At 34.1% G+C, this 15,559-nt stretch overlaps 1 protein-coding gene across 1 annotated transcript in view; it reads left to right on the top strand.

Annotated features, from left to right (window-relative positions):
• The window catches only part of LOC142345853 (uncharacterized), a 116,135-nt gene extending 101,185 nt beyond the window's left edge, over positions 1-14,950 (top strand). The window contains exon 18 of the mRNA XM_075398266.1: positions 14,519-14,950. Within this exon, the coding sequence (XP_075254381.1) occupies positions 14,519-14,628 (110 nt within the window). The 3' untranslated portion in view covers positions 14,629-14,950. The remainder of the gene's footprint in view (positions 1-14,518) is intronic.
• The last annotated feature ends 609 nt before the right edge of the window (positions 14,951-15,559 follow it).

Here is a 15,559-nt window from a genome sequence, read left to right as displayed (position 1 = left end):
TTTCTTTTGTCTTTTTCTTTTCTCTATTTTTTCTTTTTTTTTGTTGTTCTTTTTCGCCATTATCTTTCATTTTTCAGTTGTTTTTCTGCCTTCATTTCCTCTTCTTTTTTGCACCCTTTCGTCTCTTCTTTCTCTCTTTTCTTTTTCTCTTTTCTCTTCCTTGGTTTTGCTTTTCTCTTTCTGTTTGGCTTTTGTTTTTATCCGCTTTCTTTGGTCCTTTTTCGTCTTTTCTTTCATTTCTCCGTTTTCTCATCTCTCTCTCTCAATCTCCTGTTTTTTTACATCTTTTGGTTTTTCTTTTCTCTTCGCTTTCTTTTCTTTTCTCTTTTTTTCTGTTCTTCTTTTCTGCCTGTTCTTTGTTTCTTTACTCTTTCGTTTTTCTTTTCGCTTGCTTTTCTCTGTTCTCTTCCTCTTCTATTCGTTTTCTTCTGCCTTCCTTTTGTCTCTTCCTTATTTCTCTCTCTCACTCCCTCTTCTTTTTTGCTTCTCTTTCTACTCGGTCTTACTTTTGGTTTCTCGGTTTCTTTTTTCTCTTTCATTGGTCCTTTTTGTGTTTTCTCTTTCATTTTTTTACTCTCTCTCTCTCTCTCTTTCCCGTCTTTTTTGCCTCTCCTTTTCTTTCTATTCTGTCTTTGCTTTTCTTTTTTCTCTTGCTTTTCTCTTTCCTGTCTCTCGTTTCTGCTTTTCTCTTCTCTTTTTCTCTTTTTTTTCTGTTTTTCTTTCCTGCCTTTTCTATTTTTTCGTTCTTTTTCTTTTACGTCGTTCTTTTCTCTTTCTTTTCTTCACTATTCTTTTTTCTGTTCTTTTTCCTCCTTTTTTTGCTCTATGTCGTATCTCTCATTCTCTTCTTTTTCTTCTTTGTCTTCTTTTCCTTCTATCTGATTTTCTCTTTTCTTCTGCCTTTCTTTTCTCGTTGGTTTCGCAGTTTTTTTTCTTTCAATGGTCGTTTCGGTTTTTTGGTTTCTTTTTTAGTTTCTCGGTTTCTTTTCTCTTTCATTGGTCTTTTTGTGTTTTCCCTTTCATTTCTTTGTTTCTCTCTCTATCTCTCTTCTGTCTTTTTACCTCTCGTTTTCTCTTTCTCTTCTTTTCTTCGATTTTCTGTCTTTTTTCTCTCCTCTCGCTTCCTTTTCTGTCTCTTTTCTTTTTCTTTTCTGTTCTTTTTCTTATTTTCTTTTCTTTTGCACTCTTTCGTCTCTTCTTTCTCTCCTTTCTCTTTTCTCTTCCTTGGTTTTGCTTTTCTGTTTTTTTTCTGTTTTACTGTTTTAGTTTCTTTTTTCTCTTTCATTGGTCGTTTTTGTGTTTTCTTTCATTTCTGTGTTTCTCATCTCTCTCTCTCTCTCTCCTGTTTTTTTTACTTGCTTTTCCGTCTTTCGTTTCTGCCTTTCTTTTCTTTTTTCTCTTTCTTTTCTTTTTTTTCTGTTCCTCTTTTCTGCTTTTTCTATTTTAATTCTTTTTTCCTCTTTTCCGTCTTTCTTTTTTCTTTCTTTTGTATTCTCTTTTCTGTTCTTTTTCTTCTGCCTACTTTTCTCTTTATTTTTGCTCTTTTCTCTTTATTTTTTCTTTCCTTTTTTGCTTTTCTCTCTTTGATTGGTCTTTTTTGTGTTTTCTCTTTCAATTATCTGTTTTTTTGTTCGCTCTCCTCTGTCTTTTTATCTCTTCCTTTCTATCTTGCTTTTCTATTTGTTCGGCTGCTCTTTTCTGTCTTTTTCTATCCTCTTCTCTCTCTTACTTTTCTCTTTCTTTTCTCTTTATGCTTTTCTCTTTTCTCTTGCGTTTTTTCAATCTTTCGGTTCTGCTTTTCTCTGTTCTTTTTTTCTTTTCGTCTTTTCTGCCTCTTTGTTCTGTTTCTTTACTCTCTCTTTTTTGCTTTTCTTTTTGCTTTCTTTTATCTGTTCTCTTTTCTGTTCGCTTTCTTCTGCCTTTCTTTTCTCTCTTCCTTTTTGCTCTCTCTCTCTCTCTCTCTCTCTCTCTCTCTCTCTCTGTCTGTCTCTCTTTTCTTTTTTTTGCATATCTTTCTTCTGTCTTACTTTTTCTTTTTTGGTTTCTCGGATTTTCTCTTTCATTTTTTGTCTCTTTCTCCTGTCTTTTTTACCTCTCCTTTTCATTCTATTCTCTTTTTGCTTTTCTTTTTTCTCTTGCTTTTCTCTTCCTTTTCTATCTCTCATTTCTGCCTTTCTCTTCCCTTGTTTTCTCCCTTTTTTCTGTTCTTCTTTTCAGCCTTTTCTCTTTTTTTACCGTCGTCCTTTTCTCTTTCTTTTCTTCACTAGTCTTTCTTTTCTGTTATTTTTCCTCCTTTTTTGCTCTTTGTCGTATCTCTCATTGTCTTCTTTTTTTTCTTTGTCTTCTTTTCCTTCTATCTGCTTTTCTCTCTTTTTCTGCCGTTCTTTTCTCGTTGGTTTCGCAGTTTTTTTTCTTTCAATGGTCGTTTCGGTTTTTTGGTTTCTTTTTTAGTTTCTCGGTTTCTTTTCTCTTTCATTGGTCTTTTTGTGTTTTCCCTTTCATTTCTTTGTTTCTCTCTCTATCTCTCTTCTGTCTTTTTACCTCTCCTTTTCTCTCTTTCTCTTCTTGATTTTTGTTCTATTTTCTGCCTTTTTTCTCTCCTCTCTTCCTTTTCTGTCTCTTTTCTCTTCTTTTTCTTTTCTGTTTTTTTCTGCCTTTCTTTGTTTCTTTTATTTTCTGTCTTTTCTTTTCCGTTTCTCTTTGGTTTCTGAAACGGTTTTGTTTTTCTGTCATCTCTTGCTTTTATCTTCTTTCTGTCTTTCTTTTCTCTCGCTTTTCTGTTCTTTTTTATTTTCTTTTGTTTCTTCCTTTTTTCTTCATTTTTTTCTTTTGTTCTTTATTTTCTAGCTGTATTTTCTGTTCTTTCTGTTCTCTATTTCTTCCGTCTTTTCTCTTCCGTTTCTTTCTTTTTCTGTCTCTCTTTTCTGTCTTTTTCCTCGCTTACATTTCTCTCTTTCCTTTCTGTTTTTTCTCATGCATTTCTCTCATACCTCTCTGTCTTTCTTTCCTCTTTTGCGTTTCTTTTCTTTTCCTTTATCTCCTTTCTAGCTTTCTGTTCAGTGTTTTCTCTCCCTCTTTCATATCCTGTTTTTCTCTCTTGCTCTTCTATTTTTCTGTTCCCCCTTCCTTTGCTCGCTTTTTCCCTCTTTCTTCCCTCTTTTCTTTTTTTCTGCCTTTGTTCTCTATTTCTTCTGTTTTTTCTCTTCCATTTATGCTTCTTTCTGGCTCTCTTTTCTGGTTTTTCCCGCCTTTTCTCTTTCTTTTCTGTCTTTTCTCTCGTTCTTTCCTATTTCCTTTCTGCTCTTTTTTCTCTCTTTCATCTTTTGTTTCTCTCTTTCGGTTCCCTTTCTTTTCTCTTACCTTTCTGTCATCTCTTGCATTTCTTCTTTTCTGTCTTTTCTCTCTTGCTTTTCTGTTCTATTTCCTTTTTTCCCGTATTCTTTCTTTTCTTGTCAGTGTTTTGTCTGCTTCTTTCATGTCATGTTTTTTATCTATATATATTTCTGCTCTCCCTTTCTTCTCTTTCTTTCTTTCTTTTTCTCAGTCTTTTCTGTTTTTTCCTGCCTTCCTTATATATCTTAAATGTTTAAGCTCCTCATCTTTGCTCATTACACATGCCGCTTACCGTTTTACCTGCGTTTAGCTAAGCCATCATGTAGAAGTTCAATATCTGTGTACGGGGTGTACAAAAAACTGCTGGTGCTTGGGGTTATATACTAAACCAAACACATCGGTAGCGTAACGCGTTTGCGGAAGGAAATCCCCACGGAAAAAATCCCACTTCATTTCAGATAGGAAATAAACCCCCACGGAAATAAACCCCCACTTTACTATTAAAGAACTGCGCATTTAGCGCGTTTGGCCATGCCTCGCGGGCCATGGCCATGCTTCAGCGGCCCGTGGGAGTTGATATGAAACTATCACAACCAAACAAATTATCACAACCGAAGTTCAATTTTAAAATGGGGGTTTATTTCCGTGGGGGTTTATTTGCTATCTAAAGTTAAGTGGGTTTTTTTCCGTGGGGGTTTATTTCCTAGACCCAGCGTAATATAATACATATGGCTTGTGAACGAGAGGCAGGGGTTCCAGTCAAAGGTGGTGCGAAAGAAATCTGATTTTTAAAAAACCTATTTTCTTTGTTCATTCGCGTGATTAAATTTTTGGTCTCACTTGACTTACCTCTCTCAAAATTGACTTCCTCACTTTGAAATTGACTTTTATTTACTTTAATTCAAAGAGATAAGGTCAAATCGGTGTGTGTCACTCTAAATGAAGGTTATTTGAGAGCAGCTAATAGAGGCAGCAAAAACTTATACAGATTTTTAATCAAAATTTACATATCAGCCTTCAACAAATTTTTTTGGTCTCTTTTTTACTGTTTTTCTTGAGACTGCCGATCTACGAATCTATTGCGGCTATTTTCTGGCAATCTGCCAGCTATGTTTTCTTTTTCTGTCTCAATCCCAATGTGCGTCTACGGCAGCAATTTTCCGGCAATCTGCCGGCTATGTTTGAGCAAAATGTTTATGGCTACTCTAGGCTATTTGTGTTTCGCACTGATTCTGCTCTAAACGTTCTTAGCAGCAGTTGCTCAGCACATTACACCGCAGAGGTATAACCCAAAATTTCCGCCTTAGCAAAATTGGCTCGAAAATTAGATACATACAATGAACGAAATTAGGAGACATCCTTTGTATCTTACTTTTCGCAAAACGGGTTCCGCCAATTTTGCGAAATAAAAGAACATTCGGATCGAAAAGTAGGTTACATGTCTTGTAGCACGTTTCCGCTCAATTTAGATCTATTATTCGCATTAAAAGTATCTCTAATCCTCAATTGAGCCTAATTAAATGCGCGCATTTTGAGCATGCAATGAGCACTTAAATAAAGATTTAATTGAAGTTTTCAAAGCTTTAAAGTGCTTTAAATACATGCAACCACAATAACGGATTTTTCCCGAAAAATCCCTCGCACATCAAAGGCTTTGTTGTATATCAATGTGGGACTGGCCGCTTTTAATAAGTAGTAATAAATAGTACTAATAATGAGTAATAATTCGTAATCAAGTACTATAAGTGGTAATAAAGTAGTAATAAAGTACTACTAGTAGTAATAAGTTAGGCTTAATTAAATAAGTAGTAATTAAATTAGGCTGAATTGCGGATTATATGCGGAATCGAGCTAAATTGCGTCCGAAAAATCGATGCCTAAATGGAGCAGATGCGTGATACAAGCCCTGCGAAAAATGGATTATAAAGTTTGTACTTGTATTTCGCGGCTAGGATTAGGACACTTTTGCGAACACTGGTTGCTAATTTCCTTTCTATTTTGCCGGTTTCTGCTAAAGTAGCTATTTTCCGAAATATTGTTTCGTTTTCATTGTATTAACATAGTAAAACGAACACGAAATACACTTATTGGGCATATCTGCTCTTGACGATTTGGGTATTCCTCTGCGGTGTAATGCAAAGCAAAATGAACGGAGTCATAAAAACGGAATAAACAACAGAAATTTGATCAACGCATAAACCCGCGTTTTTTATGCCCACCTCAAAATTTGTTGGATGGCATACATACATACCACTTTTGGTTTATTCGTATCGATACTAGCGCCTATATCCATCGACTCACCAGGAAGCAAAAGTTTGCCTAACTGTTGAATGATACCAAAAATGCTTTGCACTCTAAAATTTTGTAAAAAAAATCATTTCTATCACAATTGTTAATTCTTTCATGAGATTTCAACTGAATTGCATGTATGACCTTTTTTGGTCTTTGTGTAGCGAGTTCGTTTTCGATAATTCGAGTGTAGGATACACCTTACTTACCTCGCTCTCAAAAATGACTTACTCACTCTGAAGTTGACTTTTCTTTACTTTAGATCAAAGAGATAGGGTCAAGTGAACGGGTGGCACGCTAATTGAAGATTATTTGAGAGCAGCTAATAGAAGCGGCTATAAGTTAATCAGATTCTAATCAAAATATAACATGTCATCGTTTAGACCAAAGTTTTTTTTCAACTGTTTATCTTTTGGTGACTGCAGATCTAAAAAGCTTTTGAGGCTATGTTGTGGCTGTGTTCTGGCATTCTGACTGCTATGTTTTGCAATTCAATGAGTTTGAATTGTATTAGCCTCTGTTTTTTTGCTACTCAAAGATGCTTTATTGTTTTCTGTTTTACGCGTGAGCGGTCACAAAATACCGGTATTTCGAGGAGTAGATAAAGTTTGTAAAAGTTGTTTTGGTGATCAATTGAACAATTAAAAGAGAGCGAGAATTGAAGGTGAGAAAAAAGTTTGCTGCGCGAACCATTTTTTTTTGTACACGCGTATTTTCCTTGTTTTTTCTGGTTTTTTAAATTTTTGATGAAGGTTTTAATATAACAAAATACCAATTTTCAAAGTGATTTAATACCGTTTTAACGCTTTCTGTAGTTCAAAGAGAGCTTAATGCTTATGTGTAAAAATTGAATTACTCCTGCTGGTCTTCTTCATTGCTATTTTTGTACTCTCAAATTTTCGTGAATTTTAAGAATTTTTGTCCACTGTTTAGCAGATATGGTGATTTAGCAGACATGACCATTAGAATTTTCGTCCACTGTTTAGCAGACATGGTGAAATTAATGGCGTAAAATGCGTTTCCGAGAGTTTGTCAAAAAAATATTTTTTGGGTTGGTTATAACTTTTCCGCATATTGTGTTTAGTTGGACCCAAATGAAGTTTGTGGCAGTTATATTAGTCCTGCGTTCTTCGCTGCAATTTCTGTCTGACCCGTTTAACTTATTTCTCTTAGACTCTTTCGGCTTTCTATAGTGTTTGATATCCCCCTCCCATCCCTCAAATAAGATCCCCTTCATGGACATGCGCACACCCTCACACTCAGTCCCCACCTCTCCTGCTCATCGTTCCACCCGTAACTCAGCGTGCTGGTTCGTTTCAGGAATTTTCCTTAAAAGCTCTTCACACTTTATTAATAGCCGCACAGCGATAGCTCGGGCTATTATTGGCCTTCTCTTGGTTTTTTTACAATTCAAAGAATTTGTTACAATTCAAAGAATTTGAATTGTATTGGGGCGCTGTCTTTTTTTTCTAAGATCTGTTCACACATTTTCATGATTTTTGAAGTCAAATTGGAGTGGTGATTTTGGTCACGCCGAAACAGGAAATGGAGCGAAAAAGCGAGTAGTTTTGCGGCGTGAATTTTTTTCGCTCTAATTTTAAAGTATAGTGAGAAAATGGTGTTTGAACAAAAATTCGATTTCTCGGTAGTGCTTTTTTGTTCACATGCGGCAATTCCACTCTGATTTTTACTGTTTTTCCGATTTTTTGGATCGGATTTTTTTCTAAATGGTTTTCCCAATCCATTCACAGCTCATTCTAGGCCTAGTTTTTTGTTTGAATTGAATTTTCATTTCTCGCTAGTGTTTTTTTGTTCACATGCGGCATTTTGACATTGATTTTCTGTTTTTTTACTGTTTTTTTTATCTTATTTTTTTTAAAATGGTTTTCTCAATTAACTCATAGTCCATTCTTGGTCTAGTTTTTCTGTTTAGTCAATGAAAATTCTTTGAATTGTACGTCACGACTTGTCCTGCTATGTTTTTTTATTTCGTCGTCATAATTTTTGTTACGACCATATGACGTCACAGCCACTTTTTGTTCATTCGTTCATGCAATTTCAACTGAATTGCATGCGTAACGTCATTTTTCGCTCTTAGTGGAGCGAGTTTTTTTTGTTTATTTGTGTGATTAAATTTTTGGTCACACTTGACTTACCTCACTCACAAAAATGACTTCCTCACTTTGAAATTGACTTTTATTTACTTTAATTCAAAGAGATAAGGTCAAATGGGTGTGTGTCACTCTAATTGAAGGTTATTTGAGATCAGCTAATAGAGGCAGCAATAACCTATACAGATTTTTAATCAAAATATAACAATGAAAAGACGAATTTTTTTAGTCTGTCTTTTACTGTTTTTTTTAGACTGCCGATCTACGAATCTATTGCGATTTTCTGGCAATCTGCCAGCTATGTTTTCTACTCTTTGCGTTCATTGACAAATCAAATAAGAGTAGTGATTTAAGTCGGACTGGAGAAACAAAAAAGCGAAAAGCTATTAATTTTAAGCCTTAAAGTGTTTCTAACTGCTTTTAAAAAGAAATGAGAAAAGAGCGTTTAATTATTTTTAAAGTTTTGAGAGAATTTTTTACGTGACGCTATTCAATTGCTTTTTTCGCTATTTTAACTTTTTTACAGGACTATTGTAGAAAGTCAACAAATATGTTCTATTGGTGCTATGTTCCTTTGATTGTAGTTGTTTTGTAATTGTTGATGTTTCATTACTTAGTGGTATCATTAATGGTGACTCTCGTTGGATCTGTGATGGGGAATAAATTAAGCTGTTTTGTAGCTATAAATTTTATTTAACCTAGAACTGAGGCACTCTTTGTTTTCAAAGTTTATTTGATATTTTCGTTCAAGTTTTTGTCATGTGCGTTTTGGAAGTTCTTTGGTGTCCTATCTCTTAGTATGTTGAGTTTTGATGATTTTTGGGTTCTATTCGTTGTCCTGTACGTTAGTGATCTTCATGCCTGGTGTCCTTGTCTCTCTTTATTTGAAGTATTATATTTGGTATTTTTAATTCCCTTGTAACGGTTTGAACTTCGACAGGATTTGTTCATCAAATCAGAAAGTTTTTCGTGTTCTGTCCGTCTTTCCAGTTTTGACCTTAACAGCCGCCCTCATCTTCTCAGCCTTCGATTATGGCGCTCCCAATTTTCTTTTTTCTTCATCGAACTAGAATTTGTTTTGCTTGACCTCATTTTGACGCTTTTTGTACATTTTGCATGAAATCGTTTGGACTGCTCTAGGCTAGTTTCATTCTTCTCTCATTCTCTTAAAAGTGCTTTTAAACATCAGTTGCTCAACAAAGCATTTCAAAATAAACAGTCAGTACAAAAAACTGGAATCAGAAATAGAAAAGGAATAAACCCATGCAGCCCAATTTTAGATACCAGATACTTGAATTGTGTTCTTTTAATTGCTCTTGAACGAAGTTCATAGCAATTATTGTAAACGTGTCTTTTTTATGCAAATTTTTCGCTTGGCAATTTTGCGCTTTTCTTCTAGAACATTCTTTGACTTCTCAAGTGACTTTTTCACGCTTTCGTACTTCCTTTTTGAGTGATCTCTATTGGTCCGAAGTAAAGCGTGTTGCTAATATAAAATCGGTTGCAGAAGTGAGTGATTTGTAGCCCAGTGGTTAGTGCCTGTGGTTGTGGATCGGGAGGTCAGTGGTTCGAATCCCGGCGGGGAAAGGTTTTTAAGGAACTCTCCTTTTTGTTTCGCTTTTTTTCACGTTTAATTGCTCTCAATTGAACTTTATAGCAATTATAATAGTTCTGCCGGTCTTTTTCTGCTTATTTTTGCTTGACCGATTTTTCGTCTGACGCCTTTGACTTTTCGTCCTCAAAAATGGGTTAAACAGGTAGCGTTCAGCAGGGATTAAGTGTTCTTAGAGCCTTTCAGCTCTTTTTAGGCTCGAACTGTTTCGGAGACTTATACTTATACAACCGATCGCTAAAACCACGCAATTTTATACTAATTTTCACATTTTTTTTCAAGCTTTTTGGAAATTTTTGTCAACTTTTGAGTTATTTCAGCCCCAGGTATCAAGGAAGCTCCTCAAAGGTTTTATAATAGGTTATTTCATGGTATCTAGTGGTAGTGGAATGGTTTAAACGTTTTAACATTACGAATTTTAGCATTTGTTTGACAAATCGTGCAATTCTTTAATTAATAGCCGCACAGCGATAGCTGGAGCTATTATTGGCCTCCTCTTGGTTTTTTTACAATTCAAAGAATTTGTTACAATTCAAAGAATTTGAATTGTTTTGGGGCGCTGTCTTTTTTTTTTTAAGATCTATCTGTTCACACATTTTCATGATTTTTGAAGTCAAATTGGAGTGGTGATTTTGGTCACGCCGAAACAGGAAATGGAGCGAAAAAGCGAGTGGTTTTGCGGCGTGAATTTTTTTCGCTCTAATTTTAAAGTATAGTGAGAAAGTGTTAAGGTTTTAAGTCGGTTTTAAGGTTTCGCCCGCCTCAAGAGCCGAGGAACTTCCTCTAGGGTTTGAAAATAGTGTACTGTATAGTTTCTAAGTGTAATAAAATGTTAAAGATTTTAACACCACGAATTTTAGCTCTTTTCTTTAAAAATTTTGCAATTTTTTTTCAATTTATTTGACATTTATGTTCACATTATTCAGATTTTTCAGCCTAACAGAAAATCTATTAGGGTTTGATAATAAGTTCCTGGAAACCTGGAAATTGTTTTTTTGGCCATGGTTTAGTTTTCAACTTTTATTATCTCAAGTTTAGCATTTTTGTATTTGATTTTTTTTATTTGTCTTTTAACAAGTTTCTCTAGCTTCATGGGCTCCTCTGGCTTTGTGACTATAGGTTACTGCATAGCTTCTAGATGTAATCGAATGTTTTTATGATTTTAATATCAGCAATTATTAGAAATATTTCCAATTTAAGTTTTTTGAATCTTTTCATTTTTTTCCGGCACCAGGGTCCTAGGGACCTCCTCCAAGGTTTGATGATAAGCTGTCGCATAGTTTCTAGTGTTAATGGAATGGTTATCAATAATTTAATGACTCCAGTATTAGCAGTTTTTTGATTAATTTTTTTTAAATTTTTGGAAAATTATGATGTTCCAAGTTTATGGATCTTTATGAGCCAGTGAAACTATTTGAAGCTTGAATTAGGGATACTGGATAGTCTCTTGAGACAATGAAATGATTTTGAAGATTTTATTATTTTAAATTTTAGCAACAATTTGTTAAAGTTAGCGGTTTTTGAATATTTTTGTTCTTTACTGAGTTTAACGATCATTTCTGTCCAACAAAGTTTTCCATATCTTGCAGATGGGTTACTTGACATAACTCCACAGACAAAAAAAACACTTATAATTACAAATTTTAGCAGTTTTTCTTGCAACTTGCATTTTTAAGTTTTTTGAAAATTTTGTCATTATTTAGTTTTCTCGAGCCTCAAGAGTCACATAACCTACTCTGGGTTTGATTATAGGTTACTGCATAGCTTCTGGATGTAATCAAATGTTATTCAAGATTTTAATATCAGCAATTTTTTAAAAAAATTTTGCAATTTTCTCAAGTTTTTTGAATGTTTTTGAATTTTTTTTGTGTTTCTGGCACCAGGGTCCTAGGGACCGCCTTCAAGGTTTGGCGATAAGCTGTCGCATAGATTATACAGTTAATGGAATGTTTATCAATATTTTAATGACTCTAGTTCTAGCAATTTTTTTAATAAATTTTTAAAATTTTGGAAAATTATTGTTCCAAGTTTATGGATCTTTATAAGCCAGTGAAACTATTTAAAGCTTGAAATAGGGATACTGGATACTCTCTCGAAACAATGAATTGATTTTGAAGTTTTTAATATTTTTGGCCAAATATTAGCAAGATTTTGTTAAAATTTGCAATCGTTTTCAAAAATTTTGAAAATTTTTTGTCCCTTCTGAGTTTAACGATCCTTACTGGCCATTGAAGCTTCTTAAGTGTTGCAGATGGGTTACTTGAGAGAAGTTAAGAGACAAAAAAATAGTTTTAATAATAACGCTAAAAAACAAAGTTGCAGAGTCGCATCAAGCTAAAGCTAGCCTCACTAAACCGTGGCTAGCTACTGACGAAGCCAAACGCTCGGCGGTCGTTTGAGAGCAATTCGCCCGTCTTTAGTCGGTTATTTTAGTGCTGACTATTCTTGTTATTTGCGCTTGTTCTGCGCTGACAATGCTTTTATTTGCTTTTATTTTGTTTGATTACTTTGATATTGACGGTTTTTCAAATTTTTTGATGTTTTTTAGTATATGCTCTGTTGAATATCAACGGTTGTTGCTTTTTGTTTTTTATAGGTAATTGCTATGTTTACTTTCTAATCTATTGAATCTAATGCGGCTGATGATCGGGTCTTCAGTTTTTAATTTTTTGTTCGTAATTCTAGTCTTGTCCAGTTTTATTTCGTTCAGATTGTGTCACTACCATGTGACGTCCAGATCTTTTCTAATCAGCTTCTTGTCCACCCATTGATTCTCTCTTGTTTGATTGGCTTTTGTAATGTCGCTTATCTTTCTTAGTAGAGCAAGGTTTTTAATAGCCGCGAAGCGATAGCTGAGGCTATTATTCGCCTTCTCTTGGTTTCTTGTGGCTGGAATGAAGTACTATTTGTTTACCGGAAGTATGTTTGTTGAGACGGCGCTTTGACCTAAAAGCGAATTAGAGTAAATTTGCCATGTGAACTATTTTTTTCTGAGCGATAGAAGTTTTTTGATCAAGCGATTCGATCAGTGAATGACTTTGCGACTTTGAAAATATGTGTTTTGACAGAATGCCGCATAAAAATGACCATTTTAAGCCGTTTTTGTCTTATTGGCCCAACATTTTTGCCTATAATTTTGTTTTTTAGAAATGTTTTTTAATAGAAGTTGTATTGATACGTGAACCTCTGAAATTGTGTTTTTGTGAGTCTGATAATTCGTTTTAAATTCGGAATGAGGACATATTTCCCAATTTCTGAATTCGTTTTTGGCTTTTTTAAATTCATTTTTTCAATTTCGGATCTTAGTGTTTTTTTTTAAAAAAAAATCTGTGCATATGGCAATCTAGCTTTTATATTTCTTGCATTGATTGCATCTTCATAACGTGAAATATATTTTTTTTATAGAATTGTATACATGCTTGCGCGATTTTGTCAGTTTTGTGTCCAATTTTCTCAGTTTTCTGTTTGTTTGTTGATTTTAGATACTAGGACAAGTCTATTTGTGCTTTTCCAGGGATCCTTATTTACTTCGAATAGTCGAATATTTTTTTCGTGCTTAGCATTCGACATTTTGCTAGATTTTTCTCATAAATGCAATTTTGAAAATTTTTTTGACCATTTTAATGCAAAAGATTTTATTGTTTCCAGTCTTTGAACAGTTTTTTTTCTTCGTAATCTATAAAAGAGGATAGTACGTAAGTTTATGCGGAAAAGGAAAATTAATCGTTTTACTACTTCATATTTTTTTCAAAAAGATTTTTTAACTTTCAAAAAACAAGAACAAGTCTTGGTTTTGATGTGTTTTTGTTTCTGTCCTTATTCTCCGCATTCTAGCGTGTATCAGTCTTTCATTTGCTGGAGAGCTATAGTTCTTATCAGCTCCGTTTTGTCAGTTGTTAAAAATAATGATCTCAACTTTCTCAATTTTTTTGGCAATTGATTTCACTTTACATAGTGCAGCCTGAAATATCGTTCAATTATTTTGACTGTTTATTTTTTTCTTCTTCGAATAATATTGGAGTCTTAAATTTTAGGAACGTTTTTTTGCCTTTATATCTTGTTGCTTTTGTCTTTTTGGTGAATAATTTCTAGGTTTTTCAACTACTTTGCTGATTTTCAAGTTTTTTTCATTTTTAGGCCATTGTACCGTTTTGTTCAATTTATTGGTAATTGATGTAAGGCCTCATGACTGGAGGCCTTTTTTTTACTACAAAGGATAGAATTTTGTTGTGCTACAAAGCTGCCTCTTTTTATGCAATTCGGCAAAAAAATTGGGAAATGTTACAAGAATTTTGTTCTAATTCTGTCTCCTTAAAAAGTAGAGATCTTCGTGAGCTCATTAAACCTTGACTGATGTTTTGTGGTTGGATAACCAGTTTTCATTGCTTGAAGCAACGGTTTTTGTTTGTATATGTTCTTGTACTACTTGAAAAACAAATTTACTTTTCCTATTTTATTCTTTTTGTTTCATTTTGCCAAAATTTTCTTTCGTTGTTTGACTTAAGATTGTTCTTTCTCTGCATTGATGCATCTTGGATAGAATTGTTAGATATTCGAAAAACTAGATCTTTGGTTGGTTACGACTTCGAGTCGTTTCCGGTATTTTTCCGGCTATATTTTTCTATTTCGTCAAGATTTTTGTCACGACCATATGACGTCACAATCACGTCAAATCTGCTTTTTATTCATGCAATGTCAACTAAGCTGCGTGCAAGTCGTTATTTTTCGCTTTTAGTGGAGCGAGTTTTTGTTCATTCTTGTGAATAACTGTTTGGTTACGCGTGACTTACCTCACTCTCAAAAAATGACTTCCTCACTCTGAAATAGACTTTTCTTTACTCTAATTCAAAGCGATAAGGTCAAGTGAATGTGTGTCAGTCTGATTGAGGGAGAGTTATTTGAGAGCAGCTAATGGAGGCAGCAATAATTTTTGCATATTCCTAAAATATAACATCTTAGCTTTTAATAAAAATACATTAATTTTTGGTCTGTTTCTTCCACAATCTTTTTCGGAGACTGCGGATCTACAAAGCTATTGCGGCTTTTTTCTGGCAATCTGCCAGCTATGTTGTTCTTTCGTTCTTTTTTGTTCTGTTTTTATCCTTTTGAGACGGCAGATCTACAAAGCTATGGCAGCTATTCTCCGGCGATCTTCCAGTTGTGTTCATTTTAGGGATCATTGTGTTCTGTCGTAAGTCAGCCTCACCTCAAGTTTACCAACACCTGATGCAAGCAGATGAACTACCCTACTCTCCGGATCTTGCTGGACATAGCTGCAGATGATGTAATGAATCATACCTGATCTCTTGGTCCTCTCCGATTTAGACTAGTCAATTCTTACGTTTCGAAGGAACAACAATCACTGCTGAAAAAAGCGAACAGGATGGTTGAAAACTTCTGCAAATTCAATGACTAGCAGAGCGAAGAATATCAGTACGATAAAGCTTCAATGATCAGATATAAACAGTCTTTCAGTCATTCTCTATTGGTTTTGCAATATTGCTGTTTGATAGGTTCACTCTGTCTCAATTTTAGTTACGGTTTATTTAGTTTATCATTTTATTTGTTGAATAATTAAATTTTAATCAGTTTATTTTTGCACTTACATGTTTTGAAATTCGTAAATCAAGAAGTATGTATTCGTGAACCAATGCCTTCATGTGCAATATAAATCATTTTGGTAAATCGTTAATCAGTTGTAAACTACTGAAGTATACTTAAAACTTTTACGCTCATCTAAATTTAAAACAAGGAGGCGTTCCTTTTCTAGCTTTGACCTACCACGGAAGGTATTTTTTTTAGAAAATGAAGACGATGCTGATATTATTAAGCATTATTGTTATTACTACTACAAAAACGGTTATTAATAGCCGCCCTCATCTTCTCAGCCGGCTATTATAGCGCTCCTATTTTTTTTTTACGACTCGAAGAGGAGTATTGGTTTTCTCTCGGTTTTTTTTTTACAGGAAGTAGATTTGTTCACGCGGCATTTTGACCTAAAAGCGAAAGTGAGAAAAGCTGTCTTGGTGAACAGATTTTCGCTAAGCGAGAGAAGTTTTTTGATCATGCGCTGCGTTTAGTGAACGACTTTTTGACTTTGAAAAGTAGTTTTTGATTGAATTGCACATATAAATAACCGTTTTTAGCCGTTTTTTCGTCGAAGTGGCCCAATTTTTTTGCTTTTAATTTGATTTCTTGTAGAAATAAATTTTAT

The sequence above is a fragment of the Convolutriloba macropyga genome, chromosome 9 (genome assembly GCF_964194025.1).
Source record: "Convolutriloba macropyga chromosome 9, txConMacr16.3, whole genome shotgun sequence".
Classification (NCBI taxonomy): Eukaryota; Metazoa; Xenacoelomorpha; order Acoela; family Convolutidae; genus Convolutriloba; species Convolutriloba macropyga.
This window is presented reverse-complemented; position numbering and strand designations above follow the sequence as displayed.